Source organism: Bactrocera latifrons, unplaced genomic scaffold, assembly GCF_001853355.1.
Source record: "Bactrocera latifrons isolate USDA-ARS-PBARC rearing strain unplaced genomic scaffold, ASM185335v1 scaffold_13, whole genome shotgun sequence".
Lineage (NCBI taxonomy): Eukaryota > Metazoa > Arthropoda > Insecta > Diptera > Tephritidae > Bactrocera > Bactrocera latifrons.
This window is the reverse complement of record NW_017534741.1, coordinates 1,986,512-2,012,967: the sequence shown is the minus strand read 5'-3', so window position 1 is coordinate 2,012,967 and position 26,456 is coordinate 1,986,512. Positions and strand designations below refer to the sequence as shown.

Sequence of the window (26,456 nt, the reverse complement as noted above, 5' to 3'; positions counted from 1 at the left end):
AGGTGCCTCCTGTGTTTGAAGAACCAACAGTTTTAACAGCGTGTTCACTTGTACTTCTATTTCGCATAAAGAATAATTCAAATCGGAATCTAAACACGGTTTTCTGGTCGGAAATTGTCAAATTGAATCTGAATGAAACTGTCAAATTGAAAGGTGAATTTTATACTTCGCGTGTTTTTCGGATCGGTAATTTTTTTTCTTGAGTAAGTTGGTAGTACTGTTAGTGAATTTATTCAATCGCACTTCTTTGAATAATGCACCATCTCATACTGCATTGGATATTCGTGATCATTTCGTAACTACGACATTCGCCTGATTTACCTTCATGTAACTTTTGGCTATTTAGCAAATTCTCTTGACCACTCCGAGGACACTGTTTTGACTCAATTGAGGATATGAAAGCTGAATCGATTAAGGCTCTGCACACGACGGTTATGTGCTGTAATGACTGGAAAATTCATTGGAATAAATATATTGCAGCGGGAGAAGAATTCTTTGAAAGACAAAATTCACCTTTCAATTTGATCGCATTAGTATAACCTTTTCCTTCATCCAGTTGTCTCCAAAGCGGATATTTCTACTTAGGGGTTATTCTAGTTTAAAAATGCTATTTAACGGCATTTTTTAAAGTCCAATAAAAAAAAACTAAGAACATTTTTACTATCCAATTTTTTATCAGATAAAGATTCTTTATTGATATTTTAAGAATACAAAAAAAAAAAAAAAAATTCAGTAAATGGTGACTGTTTTAATTTTTTGCCCGTTTTTTGGCAAAGATCAAAATTTTTTAAAATTGGTAAAAATCTAAATTTTTTAAAGTACTAGTTCCAACCATAGAGAGATATATAAAGAAGGTCCACACCAAATTTCAAGTTAATCGGTTCATTAGAACATGAGAAATCATGTCAGTAGTACTTTCGAGAAAAACGTGATTAAAGATTTGAGTCTAACTGCAGGCAGTCTATACTTACATTTCGCTAACGGCCGTTAGAGCCAGTTTGCACGCTGCGTCACTAAAATAGCTATAAGTCGGTAAATAATAGGAATTTTCAAAATTCCTTTGGGAATATATTCTTAAAGGTCCAGTCTTTAATAATATGCAAAAAAAACATCGAGTTTTTCAAAATTCTATACTAGAATACCCCCTTAATAATGGCAAAAATATTATCCCTGTATCTTCTACATACTAGAGCATAGAATATCAACCAGTTTCTGCTAGAGAACTCGTGTTAGCATTACACCACCACAACTGTTAAGCATGCTAACGGGACAGAGATATTTCCTCATACACAACTACCTACCCCTTTTAAGGCTTTACAATCTTGCTTTTTTCATCCATGTTAAAATTAACTGCTTTTAGAGGAGGTCCTTTGGTAACTAAACACAAAGCAGTAGTATGCTTCCTCGAAGTCTAAGACGATGCCAACCGACTCTTGTGGGTGTTGAATGGTGCCAAAACGCTTTGTCGCTGGTCGGCTCATGAGTACGAAGGATACAAATTCAGTTGATTATTTACAGCTAACCCTCATATCTAAAGGCAAATGTTTTCACAAAATGAGAATGATTTATTATCAAAACTTCCTGCAGGGTATGCTGCGCGGTTCACATTCACATACCGACATTAGCATATGTGTAATCATGAAATGCTTGCAGTCAAAAACAAGTTCAATATTATTTATTATAAATATACGACTTTATTTAATACCACTAAAAACATTGTTTTTATTTTCGTCGACATTGAATAGTCGCTTAATTTTAAGATTATCTTTGTTTTGGCTTTTTAAGCATCGAGTTGTTTTTGCTATTTTGTCATCAAGAATCTCGAAGTGATCTGTGCGGCGGCGACGGCGGCTGCTGTTGCCGGATGATGGCATTGACGCACGTATAAAAGTCTGTCATTAGTGCATGGAGCTTGTCATTTAGCGTGTCGCGTTTTTAGGTGAACTTCTCTGCTCAATCTCAATTTCAATAATTTTGTGCTGGTAGTTGGTATCTGTTTGTTGATAGTATTTGTCGAATTAAATTCAATTAAAAACAGTATCAGCTGTTCTTCTTATCGTTTGTGTGAATTTCTAGTCAAACATAAAGATTCGAAATGAAATTATTATTGGTCGTCTGTTTGTGCTTTGCCTCGACGCTGGCAAAGGAAGAAGTGCAATTGATCTCCAATGAAGCCATGGTGGAATATGATGGAAAATTCCACTACCAGTAAGCCTTAAGTAGCAATGTGAAAGTTGAATAATGAGCGTGGTGAATATGTTGTGTATGTTGTAAAGCGGAATCATAAATCAATCAAACAGTGTTGCATTGAATTGACATATGGAAGAAATTGAAAGCATTGAAGAACTATTGTATTGATTAATGTGAGACCGTTTTAGTGTAGCTTGAGATTTCAATACTTACTTTTGCTTTAAAATGAGCAGGATTATATAAGAATTTATGCTGTAGAAAAATTAATTAAATAAAGATTTTGAAAGCATTAATTATTCATATTTCTACAATCAAGCCATTATTCTAATAAGATATTGAGTCAAATGTGAGTTTTTGAGTTTTATTGTTATTAAAAACTAAACTAATAAAATGAAGCTAGAAAAACTAGTTGAACTTCTTTCTAATTTATTCCAACATAAATACTTTTCAATTTTAATAATGTTGCTGATTATGACTCAATTGAAAAATGGTAGTCTTAAATCAAAATACAAATATTGTTATTGAGTTTAAAAACACCAAACTTAATAATAATAATAATTGATACTTAAACAAAATAGACAATACTTGTCTATTAACAATGACAGAGTTATAATTCAAACTCATTTTTCTGAAGTCTGAAGCTAAGATATTATTCTTCTTTATGTCAATTTGTGGGTTCCATTTCAAAAAAACTACAACAGCTTGGATGACAAGAATGAATGAAGCCAACATTTTATACCCTCTTCTGATGTAAATTATATTTAAGTGAAGGCGTTCTGCATTGACTGTAACAAGGGATAGTCAGAAGGGGTGAGGTCTGAGTTATTAGACCAAATATTTTTGAAACGGTCACAAAACCCAAGGCTGAGCGTTGTTATGATGGAAAGTCGTTCCCTTTACTTTTCATATTAGTATCCGATCTGACCTCAATGTCTTGACGATGAATATCTAGCTTTGCGGTTGATTTGGCTGGTTGACAAAGTTTAAACTTTGATTTTTTTACCGTAGCTTTGCCGTAGTGAATTATTTTTCTTCAACAGTCACAATCCGACACGCAACCGCTTCCTTTCATTCAAGCGTTCAAGCAATATTTCTGACATGTGAACGTGTCGTTCAAATTTTCTTAATTCCCAAATTTCTCGTTTTTTAATGTGTCCAGCTGGTCTTAAACGTTTTGAAATGGCTGCTTGAGTGATTTGCACAGGCTCTTGTTTTGTTTGGCAACAATATTCATCAATTAATGATGCCAGTTTCTCATTTTCCAATTTCTTTAGCCGCCCAGAGCGCTTTTCATTTTCAAGGCCAAATTCACCGCTTTTAAAACGTACAAATCACTGCTGACTTCGCTCAGTTATAACATTTTTTCCATAAACTTCCATCAAAATACGGTGATTTTCAGTTGAGGTTTTCTTCATATTAAAGTATTGAAAAAGAACAAAAAAATACAGAAAAACTTTTTTTGGTTCAATGCTGGATTTATATGAATGAAAGAAGTTATTGTTGTTCACGTTTTAATGAGATATACTGAGGAGGTTTTGAGCACATTCATTAGCTTTTTGAATTTGAGACCTTTAAGAATCTGCTTTATTTCATTGCTTTTGCTTTGTGTCCATAGTCACGTAGTGGTTCAAACACCATAAATAGTATGTTCCACTTTATCTTCCATAATATTCTAATTTATAGCACCCATTTCTTGCTTTTCAAGTAATAAATAGTTACACTTTTTTATTAGATTATAGACGCCAATTTCGAGTCACGTAGCGCTCTTATTTGGTGCTGACGCAGATAAGGAATTATCTTCGAACAATGGTTTCAAAAATTTAATTCATTCTTAGAATATATTAACTGGACACTGAACTATAAAATATCCACCAAATTTCTATTAAAAAATACATTTAAATTATTTACACCTGCAGCTCAACGCAGCATTTCTCCCATAAACTACTTAAATACATATCTTCCCATCAAATCAAGCACAAGCTCCATACAAAATTAGATCACATTCCACGTACGAACGAACATCGCGAAATTTTTATCTCTCCACCTCAGAGTGTGGACAAATTGAAATGCGCACAAACGCTTCAGATATCCACTTGTTTCGGGTACTGTTAACAAGAACAACATGAATGCTTTTTTTTTGTTGTCAGCTCTATTAATAAATGCTTAGAAATTTTAATTCATCTTTCGTTTTTCATTTTTCTACTCTGTTTCCCACAGTTACGAGCTCGGCGATGGTTCGAAAGCCTCACAAGACGGCGTTTTGAAGAAGGTGGACGCAGAGCATGATGGCGAGTCGATCGAGGGTAAATTTGCTTTTGTCGCCGATGACGGCAAGGAGTACTTGGTGTCGTACATAGCTGATGAGAACGGCTACCAACCGGTGGGCGCACACCTTCCAACACCACCACCTGTGCCCGAATCGGTGCTGAAGACCTTGAAGTACTTGGAAGAGCATCCCTATAACCCAGAAGCGGCGGCGAAAAAACATTAAACTAAACAAGCTAGCAAGCTGATTACACGTGCGAGCGGAAACGAGCTAAAACTAGTTGAAAAGAAGAGAACTGTGATCTTTGCGATGCAATGCGCTAAATAAGTAGAAGAAAAATATATTTTGGACTGACTTCTAAAAGCAATGTTAAAGGCAATTATATATAATTTGTCTATTTCCATATGTTATGTGTAAAAATGTATAATAAAGTGCGCGATTACGAAATTTCTGTAAAGAAATAATAATTTAAATATTTAAACTAAATGCGCGTAACTTATTTAATTCACGAATTGATGGACTACAACACTGGCGGTTGGGTGTAGGCGAGCGATGCGTTCAAAGTTTATTCACCCAAAACAAACTCAAAACATACCAAGCATAAATATTGGTTCAAACACACGCTCATATCGCTTTGTCTATGTGTGTAGCATATTTTTGTATTTCATATAAACTTATTTGTCTTCAGTATTCGCCATTTGTGCGTTTTTACAACAAAGCGCGCACAATTTTGGACTTGATTTTACTTTTTCAGTTCATTTTGTTTTATTTCTTTTATTGCCCGACATCGCCTTTATTTGCTTTCTTTAACCGTTAGCGGTGGAACAATAAAACCACTATAAACTTGCAAATCTTTTGTCAAAAAGTCGGCAATTTATTTCCATAATCACAACGTGACTGGAATAAAGTATAATCAAATCAAAGCTTTAGGCTTGGAAGCATTAAATGTACTTAGCCACGTTCGATGACAGCTTACATAATGCCTCAAATGCTAAACACCTCAAGTGGACACACACACACCCGCATTTACATCTACAACGTTCAGTCAAAATATGTATCTGATAGCCGCTTAATTGTTGAAATAATTCCATAATTTGAGGTTATGGAATAAATTCTATTTAATTTATAATTTTAAAAAATTATTCTCGTGTTAATTTTCTTAAAAACAAAACATAAATATTGGAAGAGATCATGAAACATACCTCAAATAGACCATTATTTAATTGACATTTCTTATTTGTTCCTATTCTATTGTATTATTTTCATTCAGCTCGACCTGAGCCGCCATCTTTGGTTAATGTGCTCCTCTTTGCTAAATTCAAGTTTTCTGTATCACACAATAGTAGCGAGCATATAAATTATAGGACTTTTCCCGGGGGATTACCAGTGAAAGACTTTGCTCGTAAACATATTTGGACGTCAAACCATCGACATACACGTGAATTTCTTCAAGTGTGTTAGTGCAACCGTATCTTTCCTTTTTATATTAAATAAAGAGTGAACATGAGAAGCTTCCCTAGTCTTTGTTTTCATCGCGACTTCAATAATCAATAAACAAACGACAACTTCTCAAAATTTATGAAGCCAATAGAACGAGAATATATTTGATAATATTATTAAAGCTGCCAAAGATTTAAAAGGATTTGCTCTCATTTATTTTTAAGTAGATTATAAAAATCAGAAAACATAAAAGAAAATAACAGTCATATATATTTAATTATAATGTCAATTTTATTTTGGAAAATTAGAGGCACATTCAAGAAAACAGAGACAAAAATGTTGAGATCAATAAAAAAGCCAGCGTTATGGCTCCCGGGTTTACTACGTTTTGGATGGAATTGGTAGGAAATCATCCATATGCTATGAGCTATTCTTCTATATCCAAACTCTTAATATGGTTCTACACTATCAACAATTGAAGAGTATTAAGTAAGGCATTGCCAAGAAGCTGTTAATTATGACTAATATTAGAGGAATTGTGTCTAATCGGCAACGCCATACCWTTTGGTTGGTTTGGTGATTCTTATGTATTCATCTTATAGTCCGGACCTGACAAAACGTGATTACCACTTATTGTTAATAGCACATTATTTTGCTAGAGAAAACTTCGTCTCAAAAGATGTTTGTGGAAATGAGCTGACCCTGCTTGTTACAAATAGAGACGAGAGTACCTGTGGGAGGGACGTTATTAAATTCTCCCCGAAATTGCCAATTAATGGATTTTTTTCGCGACTTTTCCAGTTAGTGTATAAATGTAAAAATAACTGAACTATCAAACATATCATCACAAACATCAGCTCACAGTAGCAGCAACCTTATGAATTACAAGTTTTTAAACCGAAAAATTAGCAAAATAACTGTGTACTAGGAAAACATGATGAAGGTAAGAACAATTAACAAGGTGTTTTCCAAAGTTAACAGTTAACAGGACTTTTTGAATCTAGCGCCCCCTGGTGGCGTCATCTATATCTCGACAGGTGCACTAGAATCTGCTATCATTATCGATTGTTAAGTGAGAATTTCATGACATTTTACCGAAACATTTCAATTGATGAAACAAGTTTATGGTGATGATTGCCTATCCCGTAGCAGAGTGCGCGAGTGGTTTCAACGTTTTCAAATTGGTCGTGAGGACATAAATGACGATCAACATGTGTTCCAATCAAGATCCGTGATCATCAAAAATTGCATAGAAACTGTGCGTGAATTCATCAAAAATCAGCCGAAATCATCATTGAAATTCATGGAAATGGAATTGAACATCTCCAAAGCATCGATTTATCGCATTTCGACCAAATACTTGTACCTACGTACGGTGTAAGCACGGTTTGTTCCAAACAAATTGACTGACGACCAAAAATTGCTCAGAAACCAACATACGAAGGACGATTATTTCACCGAAAATCACATTTTAACCATTAACCACTCCCCGTATTCACCTGATATGGTACCGTCGGACTTCTTCCTTTTCACAAAAATGCATTTTCCCATGCAAGGAAAGCGTTGTGCAGACGTAGAGGCCGTAGGTCACAAGGCTTGCACCGGCATACTGGCGGCCATACCGGCCAACGAGCTAAACACTCGCTCGACATGTTTGTGGACCGTGCAAAAAGCTGTCTTGAAGCAGAAGGTTTTTTTTTTTGTTTTTTTTTTTTTGTAGGTCCTGTTTACTTTGGAATTCACCTTGTAGTAGAGAGTTCATTGAGATAAAAACGAAGCCAGAAACTCTTACTAAATTCCCCATGTAAATGATATGATGTATACAAAAAAAAAAAAGGAATTTTCTAAATTGATAAGACTGTTCTTAATTACTACACCAAATATGAGCGTCAACCAGTTTGTTTTCAGCAGCTGCTTAAGTCGATACACCTCAATAGTGTGTTGCGATTTTTGCAATGATAAAAATATAGTACAAAGAATTTGTCTCAAATTTTGTATTTCCAAACAAAATTGGTGTCCTGAATCACTGCGATTGTTAGAAATCGAGCTCTTCAACTAATGGAAATGTTAAAAAAGCGCAGAATATACTGCTTGAAAATCGTCAGGCAAGTGCTAGAGAGATGCCAAGAGAACTGAACTCCTCTTGCGAGGCCGTTTGAATGACTTTGGTGGATATTTTGGACACGTCCCGATAAACCTAATTTTTTTCACAAAGACTACCGAAAACAGATCTTTTCGGATATGTTTGATCGCGCGAATGCCGATCCCACATTCATAAAGAGCATTATAACTGCATATGAGGCAAGGGTTTATGAGTTTGACATGCATCTGGGTGGAATTACTTTGAAGGCAACAAAATGCATATTGATGAATAATTAAATATTTTGCGTTTTATTTATAATTTCCGGATACTTCTTTTATCATAATAAATATCTGAGATGAAATTTTTCTGGTGCATATGATAAGTATATGACAGAAACTGTGGAGAAAAACTACCGTTTTTCTAAGTTTTCATTTTTAATTTACTCGTATTTGTAGCATATGTATGCATACATTTATATACGTATTTTTTAGTGGCGCTCTAGGTCATTAATATTAGCAATAATTTGAATTTGAAAATGTTAACGCAAAATCGATTATGAACTACCAGCAGTCGATTGCAGCGAAACACTACTTTGTATGCTTCATTTTTGCATAAAATACTGTATATATGTATGCTGACGCCTAGGACCCATTAGTTTCACATTCGTGGCATATAAACGTATGTATTAGCCAAGTTAAATCACTTATTACCATAATTTTTAGTTTACTTCTCTACTCACTTAAAATGTAGTAACAACAACAAATATTATTGTATCGTTTTGGTCGCGTCTAAGTGCTAATTTTTGTAAAAAAAAAAAACACACACAAAAACAAAAACTATATGCTAATCAATTTATTACTCCGGGGCATGTAGCAGACATTTAGACAAGCGCTCGGTCAGTTGGTGAGTGAGTCGACGAATTCGTGCCACTCTATTTAATCTACAATATTTACTACCGCAGTATGCAGTAAATATGTGTGCATGAGTGTCAGTGCAATAACTGTGATGTTTGTATTTATTTTTAGCGCATCTGCTTTAGTTTCGAAACTATTCTTTAGTGCGTCAAAACTGCCACAGTCGTTTGTGGACCTTCTCTGGTTTATAGCAGTTATATTCGTACATATATCTACATAAATACATAAGAACAAATGTATGTACATATGTATACCTTCATATTGCATTTCAGAAAGGTTGAAAGCGAAAGTGATTTACATATCCAATTAGTATAGAATTTATAATTATTTCGCTTAATAAACCCTTCTTCTTGATTTCGCGTCTAGTGTTAACGTTCGAGGATGGGATATTCCTCGCATACATACATTGTACATAAATACATATAATAATAATAATAATAAATGAATTACGTCAGATATTTTGAAGTAAATTGCTAATTGACGACATTGAAAAATTATTTTGTATTAATATATTTTGCATTATTGTGCGGTATGTACAAATGTAACTGTAAAGAATTTTTGTCATTTAAAAATTAATATTTTGTGTCTGCGTTGTATTTTGAAATTACAGAAATAAACAACGGAGACACGTAAATTAATGGTGATACGTGGAAGAAGATCTTTCGACAGCTGCTTAATTACATATTTGAAACTGAAACAGTAGTAGAAACAGTCAAACCCCTGGCCTGGGAACCTCCTAATACATTCAAATGCTTAAAATATTATAAATGACAATATATACTTGTGAGTATACGAGTACTGCTGAGAAGGACCGGCAGAACAGAATTGTAATTTTTAAATCAAAATTTTAAATATTTTAAAATCGAATTTGGGAACAAAACTTAAAAAAAAGAATATCCAAGATGTGCTAATTAAAAGCTTAGGTTACTGTGCTAAATCGGATTTAAAAATCGAAAACATGATATTTAATTACCAAATCGGAATTAAAAACTGATAACATATAAATAAATACTGAAGAGGATGGCTCTGTACGAGCTCCAATTAAAAATGGCTGAACACGAAGTACGCAAGCGTGGAAAAATGTAAATATAACAAGTAAGGAAGATTCAAACCATTTTTCATGCAGAGGGATACTATTATCAGGAAATGATTCTCTCCAAATTCCAACTATATATATGACATTTGAATTTAAACTGCGCGCGTGGAAGGATTTGGAGAATTATTTTTTTTTTAGGTTGGTAGTACTGTCAGTCAGGAGGATGGAGTCATGTGTAGAAGTTCACGCAAGTGAAAAAAGTTCTCTGATCGCCATTCACTTGGGAGTGGCCAGAAACGATTCTTTTACATATGACTCAAGCAGCTCACGACTTCCGGTCCTTGACCAAGTATCCTCTGGGTAGCCTAAGAACATCCGTTTGAAGGTGAGCTAAAGTGAGAAGGCGAAACATTCCCTGCATAGGATTGTGCGCTGGGTTTGGGACCCGCCACGTAAAAAAAACCACCCCAATGACAACGCAACAACAGCCTCGGATGAGAGACCCCCCCTTTTGATGACGACCATGGCAAACGAATTAAGGACTATGAATTGAGGGCATGCATCTGGAATGTCCGGTCCCTTAATGGGGAAGGTGCCGCTGACCAGATGGTTGATGTCCGAATGAAAATAAAGGCTGACATCACCGCCGTCCAAGAAATGCGATGGACGAGACAGGGACAGAGACGAGTAGGTCCTTGTGGCATTTACTACAGTGGCCATATAAAGGAGCGCAAGTTTGGTGTGGGATTTGTGGTGGGAGAGAGACTCCGTCGCCGAGTACTATCATTCACTCCGGTGAATGAACGTCTAGCCACAATCCGCATCAAAGCGAGGTTCTTCAACATATCGCTGGTTTGCGCCCACGCCCCGACGGAAGAGAAGGACGATGTGACCAAAAATGCCTTTTATGAGTGCTTGGAGCGCCAGGGTGGGCAAAGAAGGGTGGGCAAAGAAGGTATCTTTGGCACTACGGTCGGTAAATTCAGCCTCCACGATAAATCGTGATCATTTCGCCAAAAACTCAATCCATATCGTTCCGCAACCACCGTATTCTGGCTGTTCACCAAGCTCAAAAGACCGCTCCGGGAACACCGTTTTTATACGATGGCCATTCCGGAAAATGACCAGTGTTTCGAAGATTGGAAAATCTGTTGTCATAAGCGCATTGCATCGGGAGGGAATTACTTTGAAGGGGATGAAATTGATTTGGAAGAATAAATAAAGAATTTTCAAAATAAATACAATGTCACCTTATCATCATAGATTAGCCGATATTTTCGATCAAAACTCAACTATAGGCTCTAGGGTCCACATATTCGATACCCAGAGGGTTGAACAATTTTGCTTCCATTTATACTATTTTTGTCTTAAGATGGCATAGTTGAAAGGCATTATTCGTCCAAATTTGCATTCCGTTATATTGATTGCTTATTGATATTCATTGTCAATAGAGTATCATACACTGAATATGGTTGAAATCGGTCGAGCTATCCCCAAGATATATGATTTTACCTAAAAGTGGTCAGAACGTTGTCTATCGTCTAATTTTTACCACGGCTCCTACAAAGCACTCACGCATCAACTCGTGGTAAAATTTAATGTCTCTGACATATTTATTTATTGATTTATCACACTTTATTAGTTTAACAAACCCCCTTGTTTGGATCATCTGGAGCACAAAAGCCCAATTTATTCTTAAAAAGTACGTGAATGGTTATCATCCTTACTATAATCATGAAGAAATGTTGATAAATAAAAAAGTAATTAACGTTTTTATTTTTCTCCATGTTTTTTTACATAAATTTTGTCATAACATGGTCAATAAATTTTATGAATCTAGATAGTCAGGCGTTTTGTGAACATTAAAAAAAAAAAATTTGGCAAATCGGTTGAGTAGTTCGACCCGAATCATGCCCGTCGGTTCAAAAAAGTGTGCTTTGAAAAAACTCGTTTAAAGTTTGGGGTATGCACTTCGAGAGCTCCGAACGTCGAGCGTTATTATTATTTTTTTTTTTTTTGCCTTTTTCGAAACCTTCCAATGACAAAGTGGGTTTATTCATTAATTCTAAGGGTATACGGGAACAGAAAATACAAAAAAAATAAATAAAAAAGTAAGAAAAAAAATGAACCTACTGCCCCTTAAGTTTTCCATAAACTTTGTTGCAGCCTGAAGGAACTCTATAAAAAGTTTATACAGGATGTCACAAAATCAACGCAAGATTTAAAATTGCCGCCATTTCAATTTATCTTCACACTTAACGAAGTAAAAACACTTTTTATATGAAATTTTTGAACAGCGGTCGCCGAGCTTTCATTATTTTTTAAATACACTGACAAAACCTGCAAATTGTAAATAAAACGTAAGATATTTAATTATTCATCAATATTTATTTTGTCGCCCTCAAAGTAGTCCCCACCAGAGGAAATACACTTTTCCCAAGGATTTTTCCAGTCCTCGAAACATTTATCATTAACATTTTTTGGGATGGCCTTCAGCTCCGTCAGCGAACGGCAATTTCAGTTTGGGGAACCAGAAAGAATCTAACGGAACCAAATCTGTGGAATATGGCGGTTGAATTTTCTCACGCAAACGCCTCAATACAGCCAAATAGAACTCTTTATTAAGGGTCTGTACATCCGAAATTAGAATTTAAAAAAAAAAACAAAGCATTATCTTGATTCTTGAGCGGCTTTGGCGTTTTTTTTTTCGATTTCGTCTCATTTTTCCCCCCCATTCCGATAATTGCTTACTTGTTTTCATATAGTTAATTGCTACTCATGTCTCATCGGTAACTGCTGTCAAGAAATGTGGTGCGATGTCTTCACCGATCTCTCGGCCATCTTTGAAGGCTTTGGCTCATTCGTAGGCTTGTGATTTTGATAAAACAGAATTTTCAGGCTTTTCCGAAATTCGCATTGATTCCGCACACAAAATTTGGTTAGAATTACAAAATATGAGACAAATACTTTGTTCAATATTTTTATCTATTGTAAAAATTGTTACGCTGGTTGACAGATCGTGGTCGTATTTGGCATAGTGATTAAGGGTAGTAATATTACAAAAATTCCTGCCGACACTATGAAAACGAATGAAACGCAATACTAAAAGCGCTGTCAATAATTAAATTATGCTAGAGACAATAGATTTTACCACCGATATGGTATGACAGGGCTTAAATGGAGCCGATTTGACGATGGGCGTGCCATCGAGACCCGACTAACCGATTTGAACCAAATTTGGTATGCAACGTTCCGCTGACACCATTATGCTACATTATGAAAATTGGTGAAGTCACAACAGCCACGACTACTTCCTATAACTTATATCAGGATTTTCGAGCATTCATCTGATTTTAATACATATGATTGGTAATTGTATGTTATGAACTTTGTGAAAACCAGGGAACATTTTTTTAGTATGTGGCATGTTAATGATATGTAGTATTGGCAAAAATATTTAAATTGGGTCGATACTAAAGTCGATACTTAATATAAAGTTTTGCTAAGTCCTAAAGGAATTTTGATGTCTTTTTGACCTTTCCAAGCTGCATGACTATCAAATATTCGATTGCACCCGAACTTAGCTCTTCCTTACTTGTTAACTCATGCAATTGTACCTTTTAGTCAGTTTCCTAGGCATCCTCTTAATGCGTTATATAAAGTTAAAAGGCCGAAAAATACACCGACTTTTCCAGATATTTTCTGTGTGTATTCTTAAAATGCCGAAATCAAGAAGTGGAAAAAAATATTTTTCATTTATTTTTTTTGCAATTCACAAAAAAATTATCTTATTGTCACGTGAGTAATTGAAAACATACATACACCTTGAAATGAAACAAATTCGAAATTGCCGTTTCGTTTTTGCAAACGTAATGTGAATTTTACACTTGTGACCCACATTCTGTAAGCGCCATACAATAGCGCCGATCATCTAATTTACGTAATTTAATCAAACACTGTTATTTATCAATACATGGGAAACACATTGGGCTTGTTTCAGCCAAAAACAGCAAGTCATATGCTTGCTTCCGAACTGAAGCTGTTGCCATTCAGACTGGCCAGCCTATTATCAAAAATTGTTTAATGAATCGAACAACGGCTTTTTCGTAGCCAACATTTATGCACGTAACGCCTTCCCGTAGGTCCAGCAAACGCTGGACTTTATAATAACAATGCTTGTGCACGATAAAAAATTCAAAAAAAAAAAATCGAAACAAAAGAAATACAATTTCAACATTTCATCGGGAGCATGACGAACACAATTTCGACTAATCACAATTTGTACGGGCTTGATTGTTGTTGTAATTGAGTCTTTTCTTCCTTTATGCCTAGGGTTACTCATCATTTCTGGGTTTTCAACACATTCGCCGAAAAAGGAGCAGTCACAGAAAACTGCGCGTTCGCAATAAAGTTAATGAAGACAGAAATAAACTAAACTATGTAAATTGTGCTCAGCTTTCGCACATGTTCGCCAGTACAGTACTATTTTGCCGCACAGACAAACATACATGTATACGATTTATTTGCTGTTTGCGAATATTTACCTTTGCGGTTAGTGCCATTTGCACACACGCACACGCATACAAACTCAATTTTAGATTTGCCTTTCGTGGTAGTGGTAGTCATTATATCTCTTATCTATCGCGCCCATCTTTCCCTTGTCTCACCGGCACTCACGCACGCAGTCACCCATACTCACACACCACTACACATGCATATGCACATGTAGTCATACGTTCATGTCTACAGTATACGCATTGCCGGTAATTGGAGTCCGCTTCGCTTTTTTCGCTATTTTTTTTCTCATTATTCACCGCGATTCTTCGCTGTGTACTTCACATGCGTTATGGCGATTCTTCAAGAAACTTTTCGTATATAAAAAGGCGCTGCTGTTAAGTACCTGTCAGCCAGTTGTTAAATAGCATTTCCGACATTCAAGTGGATTACAAAATCGCTCACCGTCACACGGCACAAAAGGATATCAGCAACTCAGTTGTGAAAGCTAATTACTGAAAGTAAAATCCAAGCAAACGAAACAAAGTGTGCTACGCGGAGCTATTTTTGTTAAAGTAAAAATATATATATATTTAAAAAATGTACAAGTTCGCCATTGTATTGTTGTCGGCGGTTCTATTCGCTATTGTTTTGGCGCGTCCTGCTGAGGAGGATGCTGCTGCGCGTGCGTCTGTTACCACAACAACCACACCGGCCACAATACTCAAACAAGTCGATGTCACCAATCCAGATGGCAGCTACAATAACAGGTGTGTATTGAGTGTGTGTGTGTGATTAATTATTAAGAGAACTCTTGAGTGTTCTAGAAAGTCTTTCTTATAAGAACAATTGTATTTGCAAGGACATAATTACTTACACTGCATGCCATTATTTACAAATATTTTTCATTGAAGCTTGAGAACAGCGCTCTTATTTCAAAAATTTTCAATTTCGATTTATTAATTTTTGTGCTATAATAAAGCTTAATTTATAAAATTTGCTTATAATTTTTTTGCCACCTCTCAGTAGAATTGAAATAATTGCAATGCAAAATTGCTAAATATATTATAATCAAGTTTGAAATACCAATCGCACTTCAAGCATTGATTAATATACTCACAAATTTAAACAAGGAAAGTAAATTCAGAAATTGATAAATCACAAGTAGATAAATGTGTCAAAAAATGCAAATATTATCTGCCGTTAAATTCTAACTAAAAAAATTCTAAAGCAGATTCTTTGCTTAGTTATGGCTACTTTTAAAAATTCGTGTTAATATATTTCTTTAATTACTTACTAATTTGTCAGTGTTTATGCAGTTCATATGAAAAATTGGAGTAATTAGTTTTGAAAATCCCATTTATTGCATTTAGACATATTTTGGCTCAATATAGTTAAATAATAGCTTAACATTTCATTACTTTAACAAATTTCATCATTATTTCATTAGAAAATTTTACAATGACAATATTTTAAATCAAACGAAGGCGATTTAAGCTCAGTTAGGTGTTTTTTGAAATTTAAAAATCTATTAACTTTCTATACCATCAACAAAATCAAAATCGAGTTTTTTCTTGCCTACGATTCGAGAATATTCTGAAATATGAAAAATAATTTTCAATCTCTGGGTTTTTTCAAAATATTTAAATACATCTCTTACGAAATTTTCTGAAATTAAAAAATTAATAGTACACGCAATTGTTAGGACTTTTATAATTTAAAGAATGTTTTCTTTAAATACCTTTTCTCAATAAAAGGAACATTTCGAGTGTATTCAAAAATATTAAAAAAAAACATACTAGTAATTTTTTCTGAGTATTTCAAAATTTTTTAAGAGTTTCTAAGAAGATTTTTCGAAAAATTCTATAGCAAAAGAATTGTTATTAATACTTTAGTAGCAAATGATAACACTGTTATGATGTCTATATTTTGGAGAAAGTTTTCATACATTAACCTTTTATAGAACACAACAAGTATAAACTAATAAATTCCCAAAAAAAAAGTAATACATCTTAAAAAAAATTCTTCGAATTTTCATGCCTAAATGCGAAAATCTTCGGTATAATCGCTACTCATAACTGTTTATAAAGAAAAATTATTTAAACCCAGGCCTGCCTTGTGCTTTGGGATGGGTGCTGTCACTTTGGTTTTATCGCAGTGCCCAGCTACATCCAAAAAGCTATTTTTTCAAATCATTTTAGGTCCCTAACAGACAATGAACAAACCGGCAATATACTTCTTCAAAGAACTCGGCTCTTTTTTCTCTCTCTCCCTACGAGATAAAACCACAAATCAGGCGAGAAACTCAAATGACAGAAACCCCGCTGCTGGTCTGCTGCTAAAACATTACTCCTTCAAAAAAACTCTCTTCTCTCTATCTCTCTTTCAAATCAGAACACATACTAGAGAAAACCACAAATTAAAGGCGAAAGTCGAACGATTGTACAGTACTACTAGGTACTGAAAAGTAACAGCTTTTCAAATAACTTCAGAACACGAAAAGAGTATGTTATTTATAAAAAATAATTGTAACAGATAATCAATAATTGTATTCTCGCTAAGTACTCTACTAATTTTAAAAGTTACCTCTCTCTTGGCTAGCGTTTTAAGCCTAGCGCTAATATACCCAATACCCTCGCTTCATTTTGAGAGAATCTTGGTAAACTTACTTTCTTAAAAAGCAATAAACTACAAATAAAGAATGCAAAGTATTAATGATGAACAATGAAATACATTTTTTAAGAACCCTGATGCTATTGAAAAATCAGACATAAATCACTGCAAACAATGCTATCTTAAATATGAAATTCAAACTTAACTCTCTTTCCCACTTCTAGTTACGAGACCTCAAATGGCATTAAAGTCGAAAATGCTGGTTATTTGAAGAAAATTGTTGTACCAAAACAGGAATCTACCGATGGTCAAGTGATTGAGGAACACGAGGAGTTGGTGTTGGTGCAGACCGGCTTGTACTCATACTCCGATCCCGAGGGCAACATCATCACACTGCGCTATGTAGCCGATGAGAACGGCTTCCAGCCACAAGGCGATCACTTGCCAGTGCCGCCAGCTTAAGCCCAGCAAATACTTTTAACCAGAATTATTTGCTAAAAAAAACTGAAATATAATAACAACAAAAAGAGTAAGCAAATAAAGCACAAATAAAAGCGGAAGTAATGAAATAAGTTGTAAACAATAAGTATTACATTTAACTAAGTTAATTAGAAGCGAAAAGGTTAAAAAACCATAAGTCAATAGTTGCATAACTTTAAGTAATTAAATAAAGAAACGATAATGCTGCCATTTAATGATAAATAAAATTATGTGAAAACTAAATAAAGTTGGTCTTTAAAAATATGTGTGTATGTGTAGTGATTTTTATTGTAAACAAAAGTATATATGGACTAGGGTGAAGCGAAGGTACAGGGAGAGGTATGAGTTATGGTAAAAATTATTTTTAATTTTTTTGTTACAAATTAATTAATTGAAAATAATTGTGTTTAAAATATTTATTAAAGATTAATTAAATAAAATGATTGATTATTTATAATATAGTAAAATAATTAATAATTTTTATAAATTTTTATAAATAATTAATTATTTGTAATAGTTATCAAAACTATTTTATACCATGCCATATTCCCCACGCTGAATATGTCTCGAACATTTTTTTTGTTTTTTATTTTTTAATTTCGGGTTATTTCGTTTGATGCTGACAGGAGAAGGTCTCGGTATTACCAAAATACATATATACTACATACATACTATATGTTGTACATACATAAATCCATGCATAAGCTTTGAAGGGTATAGGTATACTTCAAAACAGCATAAAGCTGAAAGCTGTTAAGTACACACATATTTTTTGAAATTCCAAGTACTGAAAGATAAATTAACTCGTATAAAAAACCAATTATGTGTTAATTTTTTAAACCTTGATTATAATAATACCGATATGTAGGTATGTGCGGCACCAGCAGCATCACACAAAAATTTCCTCGAATTTGTGTTTTTGGATAACTATTAAATTGCCATCAAAAACTGTCCTTGTAGTACAATACAAAAACAATAAATAATATTCAAAACATTTACATGCGTATGCATATTTATTAAACGATTACGCAGGCTTACGCTTCAATCGCTTCACCGGCATTCCATTGACAAGAGCGATGCTCACCCACCAAATGCCGTTTAAATAGCTCACGTGAGTGTGTGATGTGTTTTTGTTGTCACATTATCACCACTAAAAGGCCAAAGCTGCTGGCAAATGTGACAGTGTGTAAATATAGTGCTAATGTCGACAATGATCGCGCCATTTAGTAAATTCAATGAGCATGCGCATGTGCTGTTAAATAATGTTATGTAAATATGTATATATGTATATGAATACATATATTACATATACATATATAAGCTTGTAAATTATTTGTCTATATATTTAGTTGTTGTAGCTTTGGACGACTTGCGGTTTCGCCGAAATGGGATTTTTCTGCACTTGCGGTTTATTTATTTTACTACTTCAGTTGACTCGCCTATATCGCGTCATTGATATGTCATCTGCCATTGGAAGCATTCGCGCATAATGGAAAATACGCATACATATATGTACAGGTGAATAACAGTATACGATTTCGAGGTTTCATGTTATTGTTTCGAGGTGTCACATATAGTTTATTGCACTTTAATGAGCGATTATGCTGATTTACTTAACTTACTTCTACGACAGACTTATTAATAGCAACGCGTGCCAGTTTCGCTGTTACTCAGTGATAAACACGCGCATGCTCAATTTGTTGTGGTTGATACAATATATTCATGTTTATAGTTATATGATGGTTAATCAGATTATTGTAACAAATTTTAAATTAAATGGGGTTAAACTGAAAACAAGTGCTGCCCCGCCCACTTAAGGCATTAATTGATAGCTTTGTAGTATCAAAAGAGGTATGTAAGTCCATTTGATCCATTTCCACATGTTTTGTGATCAATACTTGTAATATAGCACAAGTTTGTCAAAGGACTTAAGATAATGAATGAATGAACGTATTTAGTGTACAATTGGCTCATATATAATAAAAATGAGAATTTACAACTTTTCGACGGTTTCTTTGTGTTGTTTACACTTTAACAGTGTGGCGATTGATTCCGCATCTCAAGTTTATGTAACACCTAAACAATAAAGCGCATTTACTTATTGAGATCGGTATTCATTACATCAAATTCAATGACTGATAAGTTTTAGTATTCAATTTTTATAGGAATTTAAACTATTGAACCTATTTTTCGAAACAAATTGATAACCTGTATACCTTTAACTCAGGCGTAAAATGTATAATCTGTTTTATTGTTAGTTACTGCCATTAGAATGATTTTTCTCGAAGCAATGAAAACACTTATTCTTCTTTACTGGACTAGATGACTGTTTGTTTGAAGACAGGAGATATTTTTTCTTTCCCTCGTTCACTACTAGACCCTTACTGGTGTGGAGAAAGCAGAACTAACGGCGCGGTTATTAAGGCCAATGATATCAATATTATCGGTGTACGCCAGCAGCTTTTCACACGTATAGAAGATTGAACCTTCTATATTTAGCTCTGCAATTCGTATTATTTTCTCCAGCAATATATTTAAAAATTCGCACGATAGGAAGTCGCATTGTCTACAACCTTGTTTGGTATCGAACCGCTCGTAGATATCAACGTCAGCTTACACAGCCATATTAGTGGCATAGAGGTAGTTCCTTTTCGTGCTGTGGAAAACGGCTTTAAAATCGACGAAGACGTAGTGTGTGTCGATCCTCTTTTCACGGGTATTTTCCAAAATTTCACTCATGGTGAATATTTGGTCATTTGTTGATTTTCCAGGTCCGAAGCCACACTGATAAGGTCCAATCAGTTTGTTGACGGTGGGCTTCAGTCTTTCACACAGTACGCTCGATAGAACCTTGTATGCGATGTTGAGGAGGCTGGACAGAGCATACTTGAATTCGAATTATCGGTCATGCCTGCGTTCAACCATATTCTACAAAGAAACTGATGCATAGTACTTATCAGCTCTTCAGAGTCATATTTGAATATCTCGGCCGGGAATCCAGTTGTACTTTCACTGCCATTCAACAGACTGTAGAAATGTTTCCTCCATCATTTAAGTATGCACTAGATCGTCTCTGGGAGTTCTACAAAGGTATGTTCTGGTCTTGAAACCTTCTGTTAGTCGCCGCATCTTTTCCTAGAATTTTTGAGCATTACATCTGTCGGTCAACTTGTCAAGCTCCTCGTACTCACGCAACTCTCTTTTTTTGTCTGCAAATTCGTTTCGCTTCCTTCTTCAGCTCTCGGTATCTATCCCATCACGCACGTGTTGTGGTGATTGCTGTTAAAGACTCCGAACCGGTTCTCCACAGTCCTCGTATACACTCTTAGCTACGGCTGCTACATTTTCTTCACTGCGTGCTGGACGTTGTCTATTCGGTGGAATATTATCCAATAATGAATGCTGGGCCTCAAGATGGGTGATGGTGTCGCGAATCAGGGTGGCGAGCGAAACACATTCCTTACAGAACGGGAATTATCGTAATAAAGTTGAACGATTTGTAAACGTTGTTCAAGCGCAATTTTCCCATGATGAAATACCAAACAATACTGAACAAAAATAACGTGACAGCTTGCCAGGACCCACTCGGGAATTGTCAAAAACAGACTCTTCTAATGGATCACCCGTTATATAATTTATATAGTCTGCGATGTTTCCTCCTTCGTGTTACAAATTTCGCGGCAAACTTAATAAACCTTATTGAGGGTATACAAATTATGAATATAAGAAGCGATATACAGGAAATTTACATTTTGGGTCAACTTATTTTCTCAAAACTTTTTTTATTCGTCTAAGTCTGGTGTAAATCGAAAAGGGTGCTCTAAACCAATAGATATAGGAATAAAGAGATTATAATAATTTAATAAGCTCTTATTTACAATTCAACTGGATAATTTTACTGTAATTAGATTACGTAAGGTTTGGCATAATCAAACTCTGAATATGAAGCTCGAAGTGGCGAATCGAAGACACCATTTTACTTCTACCAGGCTACAGAAAAGTATAACATTTCTAATTGAAATCTTTTTTTGCTTAACGTTTTTTCTTCGAAATTCATAATTTTTGATTCTATTATTAGTTTCCTTTTTTAAGTTATCATTAAAAGTTTTACTTACATATATACATATATATTTTTTTGTTTTCATGTGCAAAGTGTAAAGCCTGACCGTAAAGTGCACCAAATTAACATTAACTGCAAACAAAGTCATCCTAAATGTATGCAATACTTTGAATTAACTATAGGAAAACCTCAAGCACTGCAGAAGCGCTACCAAGCAGCATAATTTTAGATTCGCAACTGACAAAAGCCAAATTGATTAACTGTACAAAATAATAAAAATAGATTTTATAAATACTGGCATACATCAGTATGTGATATAAACACATTGACACACCATTAAAGGTCCAACGACCGCCACTGTACGCCAGGTGGTTCTGCCGGCAACGCCTAGCACCAAACAGCAAACAGACAATTCAACCGGTGCTTAAAATAATGCGATTCAAAACAAGAATTGTACACTATTTGATCAGCTATTTATTCTCAGCTATCCCATGAAATGTGTGTGTATGTGACTATGTGTACTGTCTGCACATGCTCAGCGTCAACGTGATTGCGCCACTTCGTATGCAATTTGCATGTGACAGTTACGAGCATTTCTGCTTCGATTCGTGCACGTGACCGGCATTCCCCAACAGCCCTTGACTAGTAATATGCTTACCTTCTAGAAAACGGTAGATTTGATGATCACTTTCAAGTCACTAGGCTAGCAATGGCAAAGCCAAGCAGTAACACACTAACACACACACATGCATACATATGTGTAAGTGGGAGCATGTACGAACATGTGTCAACTATTTGATATCTCACATTGATTTATTTGAAATGCAGTAAAAGCTTGAGGCGGTTGTACCACGGCGGCTCCGAAGCTGTCGTTTTTGTTGGTGGAAATGGTGGCGTCTGCGCAAGACATCAACAGAAGAAAAATACCAACTTTTGAAGCAGCAAGTTGTTTTGCATTCCCGTACATATAGGTATGTCTCTGGCTTAATTAAATGGAAATGGAATTGCGTGATTTCGAGCATAGAGTTCTTAGGCGGATAGCTGAGATAAGTTGTTGGACTGAGTGACGGTACGTTTGGCTGCATGACAAAAATCTCAATTCGTGGAAGTTGTCGCCATTTGCATAGGAGTTTTTGAACAGTGAGTTGTTGGTTTATTCAAAAGTAACGCTCTATGATGTATGACTGTGATTCTTAAGGCGGCGTGGGCTTTGCGATAGCGCATCTTGCAGCAAGTTGAAATATGTATATAATCGTCATGCGGGAGCGTTTTCGCTGTGTATGAATGAGTCAGAAGTTTAGATGCATTGCATGGTAACTACTTCTAGAAAAAATAAGAAATTAAATTAAAACATTGCCCATACCATGATTTTAGTCCAACTACAAAATACTTATGAAATAGTCAACAATGCTACTTGAAGTCTGTTGTCCCCGTCAGGACGATAAGGATTAGATAAATTGCCATCGATGGGAGACATCAAAAGGCTTCTCGCTGTTGTCCGAAATGCAGTGTTCTAATATATAATATACTCGTATGTAGCTCCGCCGTCTGTGTTTCACTGCACTGCACCGGTCGGCCGGTCTCTTAACGAGTGGTAGCGTCGACCATGTGTCAGTCGCGTTTGTCAAAATCATATTTTACAATTGGCGTGATCAATCTGATTCCATTTTTAATTTATAAAGTGCGGAAATCTGTTCTGTGTGAACCAACAAAAGTTTGAACAATTATGTATGTATATTGATTTTTGTAATCTACATACTTGAAAATATGCGCACATTTTAAGTTGAGGATCAATTTCAAAGGTCAATCATATTAAAAAGTCTTATCAATAAATTCTTTCAATCGTCATTGGCTTCCTGAGGTTCATACAGAGTAAAGCAGTATATAACGGGTGATCCAAGGTGAGATATTTTTTTCAGTAGCCTTTTTTTTTGACAGACCACGAGTGAGTCGTTTCAAGCCGTCGTGTTATTCTTGTTCAGCATCGCCTAGCATTTCATCATGAGAACGCCTGAACAACGCTTTATGGGCTCTTGAAAAGTTCCAAAAAGTTCCAACGATCAAAGTTTTTTTCAGCGATGAGACCCATTTCTTGCTCAGCGGGTATGCAAGTAAAATTGACGCACTGGGGACGAAGAGCAACCAAAAGACATTCAATAGCTGTCATATCCTCCAGAAAAAACAACGATTTGATGTGGTTTGTGGGAAAGTAGAATCATCGGTTGATATTTCATCAAAAATGATGCCGCTGAAAACATAATCGCCAATGACGACCGTTATCGCGACAATAGATTGACCGACTATTTGAGGCCTGAATTTGAAGCTCATCTCAGTGACATTAGATTTCAAAAAAACGACGCCGCTTCCCACATATCGCATCAATTAATGGATTTATTGGATGAACACATCGGCGAGTCAAATAATATTCTTTCGAAGTAGGGAAATGTATCACCCTTTAAATTAGGAACAGAGTATTGGAGTGCATCAGCAAGAAAATGATTATAAGGACAATACAGCAGCATATCGTTTGACCTTTTAGAAAATATTTTTTTCTTCTGAGATTGCCAGCGTATCATCTGCTATGAAAATCCGCCTTTATGGCCAAAATCTTAACTCGGATCTGCATTTTCGACAATTGGACCAACTTTAGGAACTAATTTTCCAGAAGCGGCTAAGAAAGACCAATAGGGTAGGGATTGTGTTCGATCTTGACAACAACAGACCACACACATCGATACTAACACGAGCCTGATTGGAAGATTCCACCTTATAGTCCGGACCAGGCGCCTTTAACGAAAGTAATTTTTTTACAATGAAAAAATATTTACTGTTGAAGAAAGTTTTAATAAGCAAAATGACAAAATCTACGCAAAAACTTACAAAGTTGCAAAAAATGCATCTTCATTCTGCATTTCTGCATTCTGAATCATCCTTTAAAGACATGTTTGCTTTTTTTTCAGTAAATATGGTTAAAACTTAAGCAAAAATGTACCAGCAGCTTCTAAAACATAGCCGTGATAAAGATGTTAATCAAGATTCTGCTCCAGCACATAAAACAAAAATCTTCCAGCCGCGCCTTAGTAACAATATAACTGATTTTATAGCCGCTGTTAATAAAGCTGCATTGAACTACGGTTTGTGGTCAGAGTTGTAGAACATAGCCTCTCGAATACCCTACAAAAATTTGGAGAGTCTCAAAAATTCTTTGGTTCTAGCAGCGTCATTAACGTCAATAGAAAGAGTGCTTATTGCTTTCGATCAATAGCTGAATCGTTTGAGGGCTTTTGTGAAAGCGAAAGGTGACCATTTCAAATAAAATTGTTTACATCGCTTGTATAATACCATATAATATAATATAATAAATAAAATTAAAATTAACTATCTCTCTGGTGGTCCATCCGTTGAGGCCAATTTTCGATGACTCATTCGCGCATTTCGACTGGCGAATGACACCCGCGATGGTTTACTCCAAGGCCTGTCCGCTTAGACTTTAGACTTTACTTATCCTCACAGGAAAAATTCCAACAGTGTGATAATACACGATCTTAGTGGCCCGGCCCAAAACGTGAAATTTTCTGCTCCCCGAAGTGTCTTGTAGAAACCAAATGTCGCCGAGATCACGAGCCTCAACTTCAAAGAATCGGTTATCATGACGGGATAACGGTCTCCATTCACAGTACTCGCCGGCATCATTTTTGAAGAAATATGGACCGATGATTCTAAAACCACACCAAACCGTTGCTTTTTCTAGATTACATGTCAGCTCTTGAATCTCTTGGAACTTTTCCAGAGCCCATAGAGCGAAGCTCTGTTACTTAGGAAGGTCGAGCGGATTCAGTTCTTGCACAAGATGTATTTTGTATACTTTCAAACAAAGATCTCGACGTTTAATGCGCCCAGTCGTTCCTTACGTCAGTCGGAAAGTTGAGCGATTTGTAAACGTTGTTCAGGCGTAAGTCTTTCAATGATGAAATGCCTGACAAAACTCAACGAAAATTATATGACAGCTTGACACGACTTACGCGGGATCTGTCAAAAAAGGCTATGGAAAAATAAACCCTACATATCTGCAACCTTAAAATACTACCAATATAGAACGCAGATTTTCTGAATTTAATTGTGCGTGTCAATTGCGAAATTATCTTACTGAAATAAAAGCCTACGCCGATTTCCATTTTCGCTTTAAACTGCCAATGCTAAGCGCGACAAATCCAATAAATTACCAACGTAAGTTATTTATCTTACTGCAATTGCATTGAAAGTAAAATGCATTCGAAGCAAATGAGTTTAATCAAAATAACAAAAAACAACACAAACAGAACAAAGCTTTTCATGTTGTCATACTATGTATACATCTTACGCGACCTCTTCACCATTGTTGCACAAGAGCAAGCGAGGAGAATCCAACTAAGCACACAAGCATTTTGCAAAATCATAAAAAATAATAAGAAATAAATAAGTGAATTTGAGATCGAGACGCATATAATGGCATACCGTAAGCTGGCAACGCCTCAAATCGGCAAGCGGCGTCAGTGTAGCGCTGCAACACAACAAATGTCAAACGTGAGACGTCTGCTATGCGCTGAGCCTCAACAGCCCCAACAACCTCGACAGTATTCTATGGAATTTACCTCTTTTTTCGCTAGCAAGACATTCATGCAACGCCAAAAAAGCCACACACTTAACAAATCGCATAGATTAGGAAAAATAAAATAAATCCACACATACATATGTATGTACACGTGTTTGAAAAGCAGTCGGCAGAAGGCTTGTTAACCTAGATTCACAGACAACTTCCTATGGTAACTGCCGCGTCCACAGATTGTTGACACGCATGGCTTGAAGTGGAAAATGCTATGCCCCTAAAGTGGTTGTAAGGT

At 35.4% G+C, this 26,456-nt stretch overlaps 2 protein-coding genes across 2 annotated transcripts; both read left to right on the top strand.

The window, feature by feature from the left end:
* Positions 1-1,897: 1,897 nt before the first annotated feature.
* Positions 1,898-4,719, top strand: LOC108978940 (endocuticle structural glycoprotein SgAbd-3). The gene is made up of 2 exons (XM_018949461.1): positions 1,898-2,208; positions 4,408-4,719. The coding sequence occupies exons 1-2, from the start codon at positions 2,096-2,098 to the stop codon at positions 4,679-4,681; spliced, it is 387 nt and encodes a 128-aa protein (XP_018805006.1). The 5' UTR covers positions 1,898-2,095; the 3' UTR covers positions 4,682-4,719.
* Positions 4,720-14,845: 10,126 nt separating this feature from the next.
* On the top strand, positions 14,846-17,763 carry LOC108978938 (endocuticle structural glycoprotein SgAbd-4). The gene is made up of 2 exons (XM_018949459.1): positions 14,846-15,193; positions 17,261-17,763. Exons 1-2 carry the CDS (start codon positions 15,024-15,026, stop codon positions 17,496-17,498), a joined length of 408 nt encoding a protein of 135 aa, XP_018805004.1. The 5' UTR covers positions 14,846-15,023; the 3' UTR covers positions 17,499-17,763.
* The last annotated feature ends 8,693 nt before the right edge of the window (positions 17,764-26,456 follow it).

Bases quoted from the DNA above. Each gene is read 5' to 3' on its own strand.
- LOC108978940 (XM_018949461.1), top strand. From the start codon at position 2,096: ATGAAATTATTATTGGTCGTCTGTTTGTGCTTTGCCTCGACGCTGGCA. The intron at 2,209-4,407 runs GTAAGCCTTAAG...TGTTTCCCACAG, and splicing joins GATGGAAAATTCCACTACCA to TTACGAGCTCGGCGATGGTT.
- LOC108978938 (XM_018949459.1), top strand. From the start codon at position 15,024: ATGTACAAGTTCGCCATTGTATTGTTGTCGGCGGTTCTATTCGCTATT. The intron at 15,194-17,260 runs GTGTGTATTGAG...TCCCACTTCTAG, and splicing joins GATGGCAGCTACAATAACAG to TTACGAGACCTCAAATGGCA.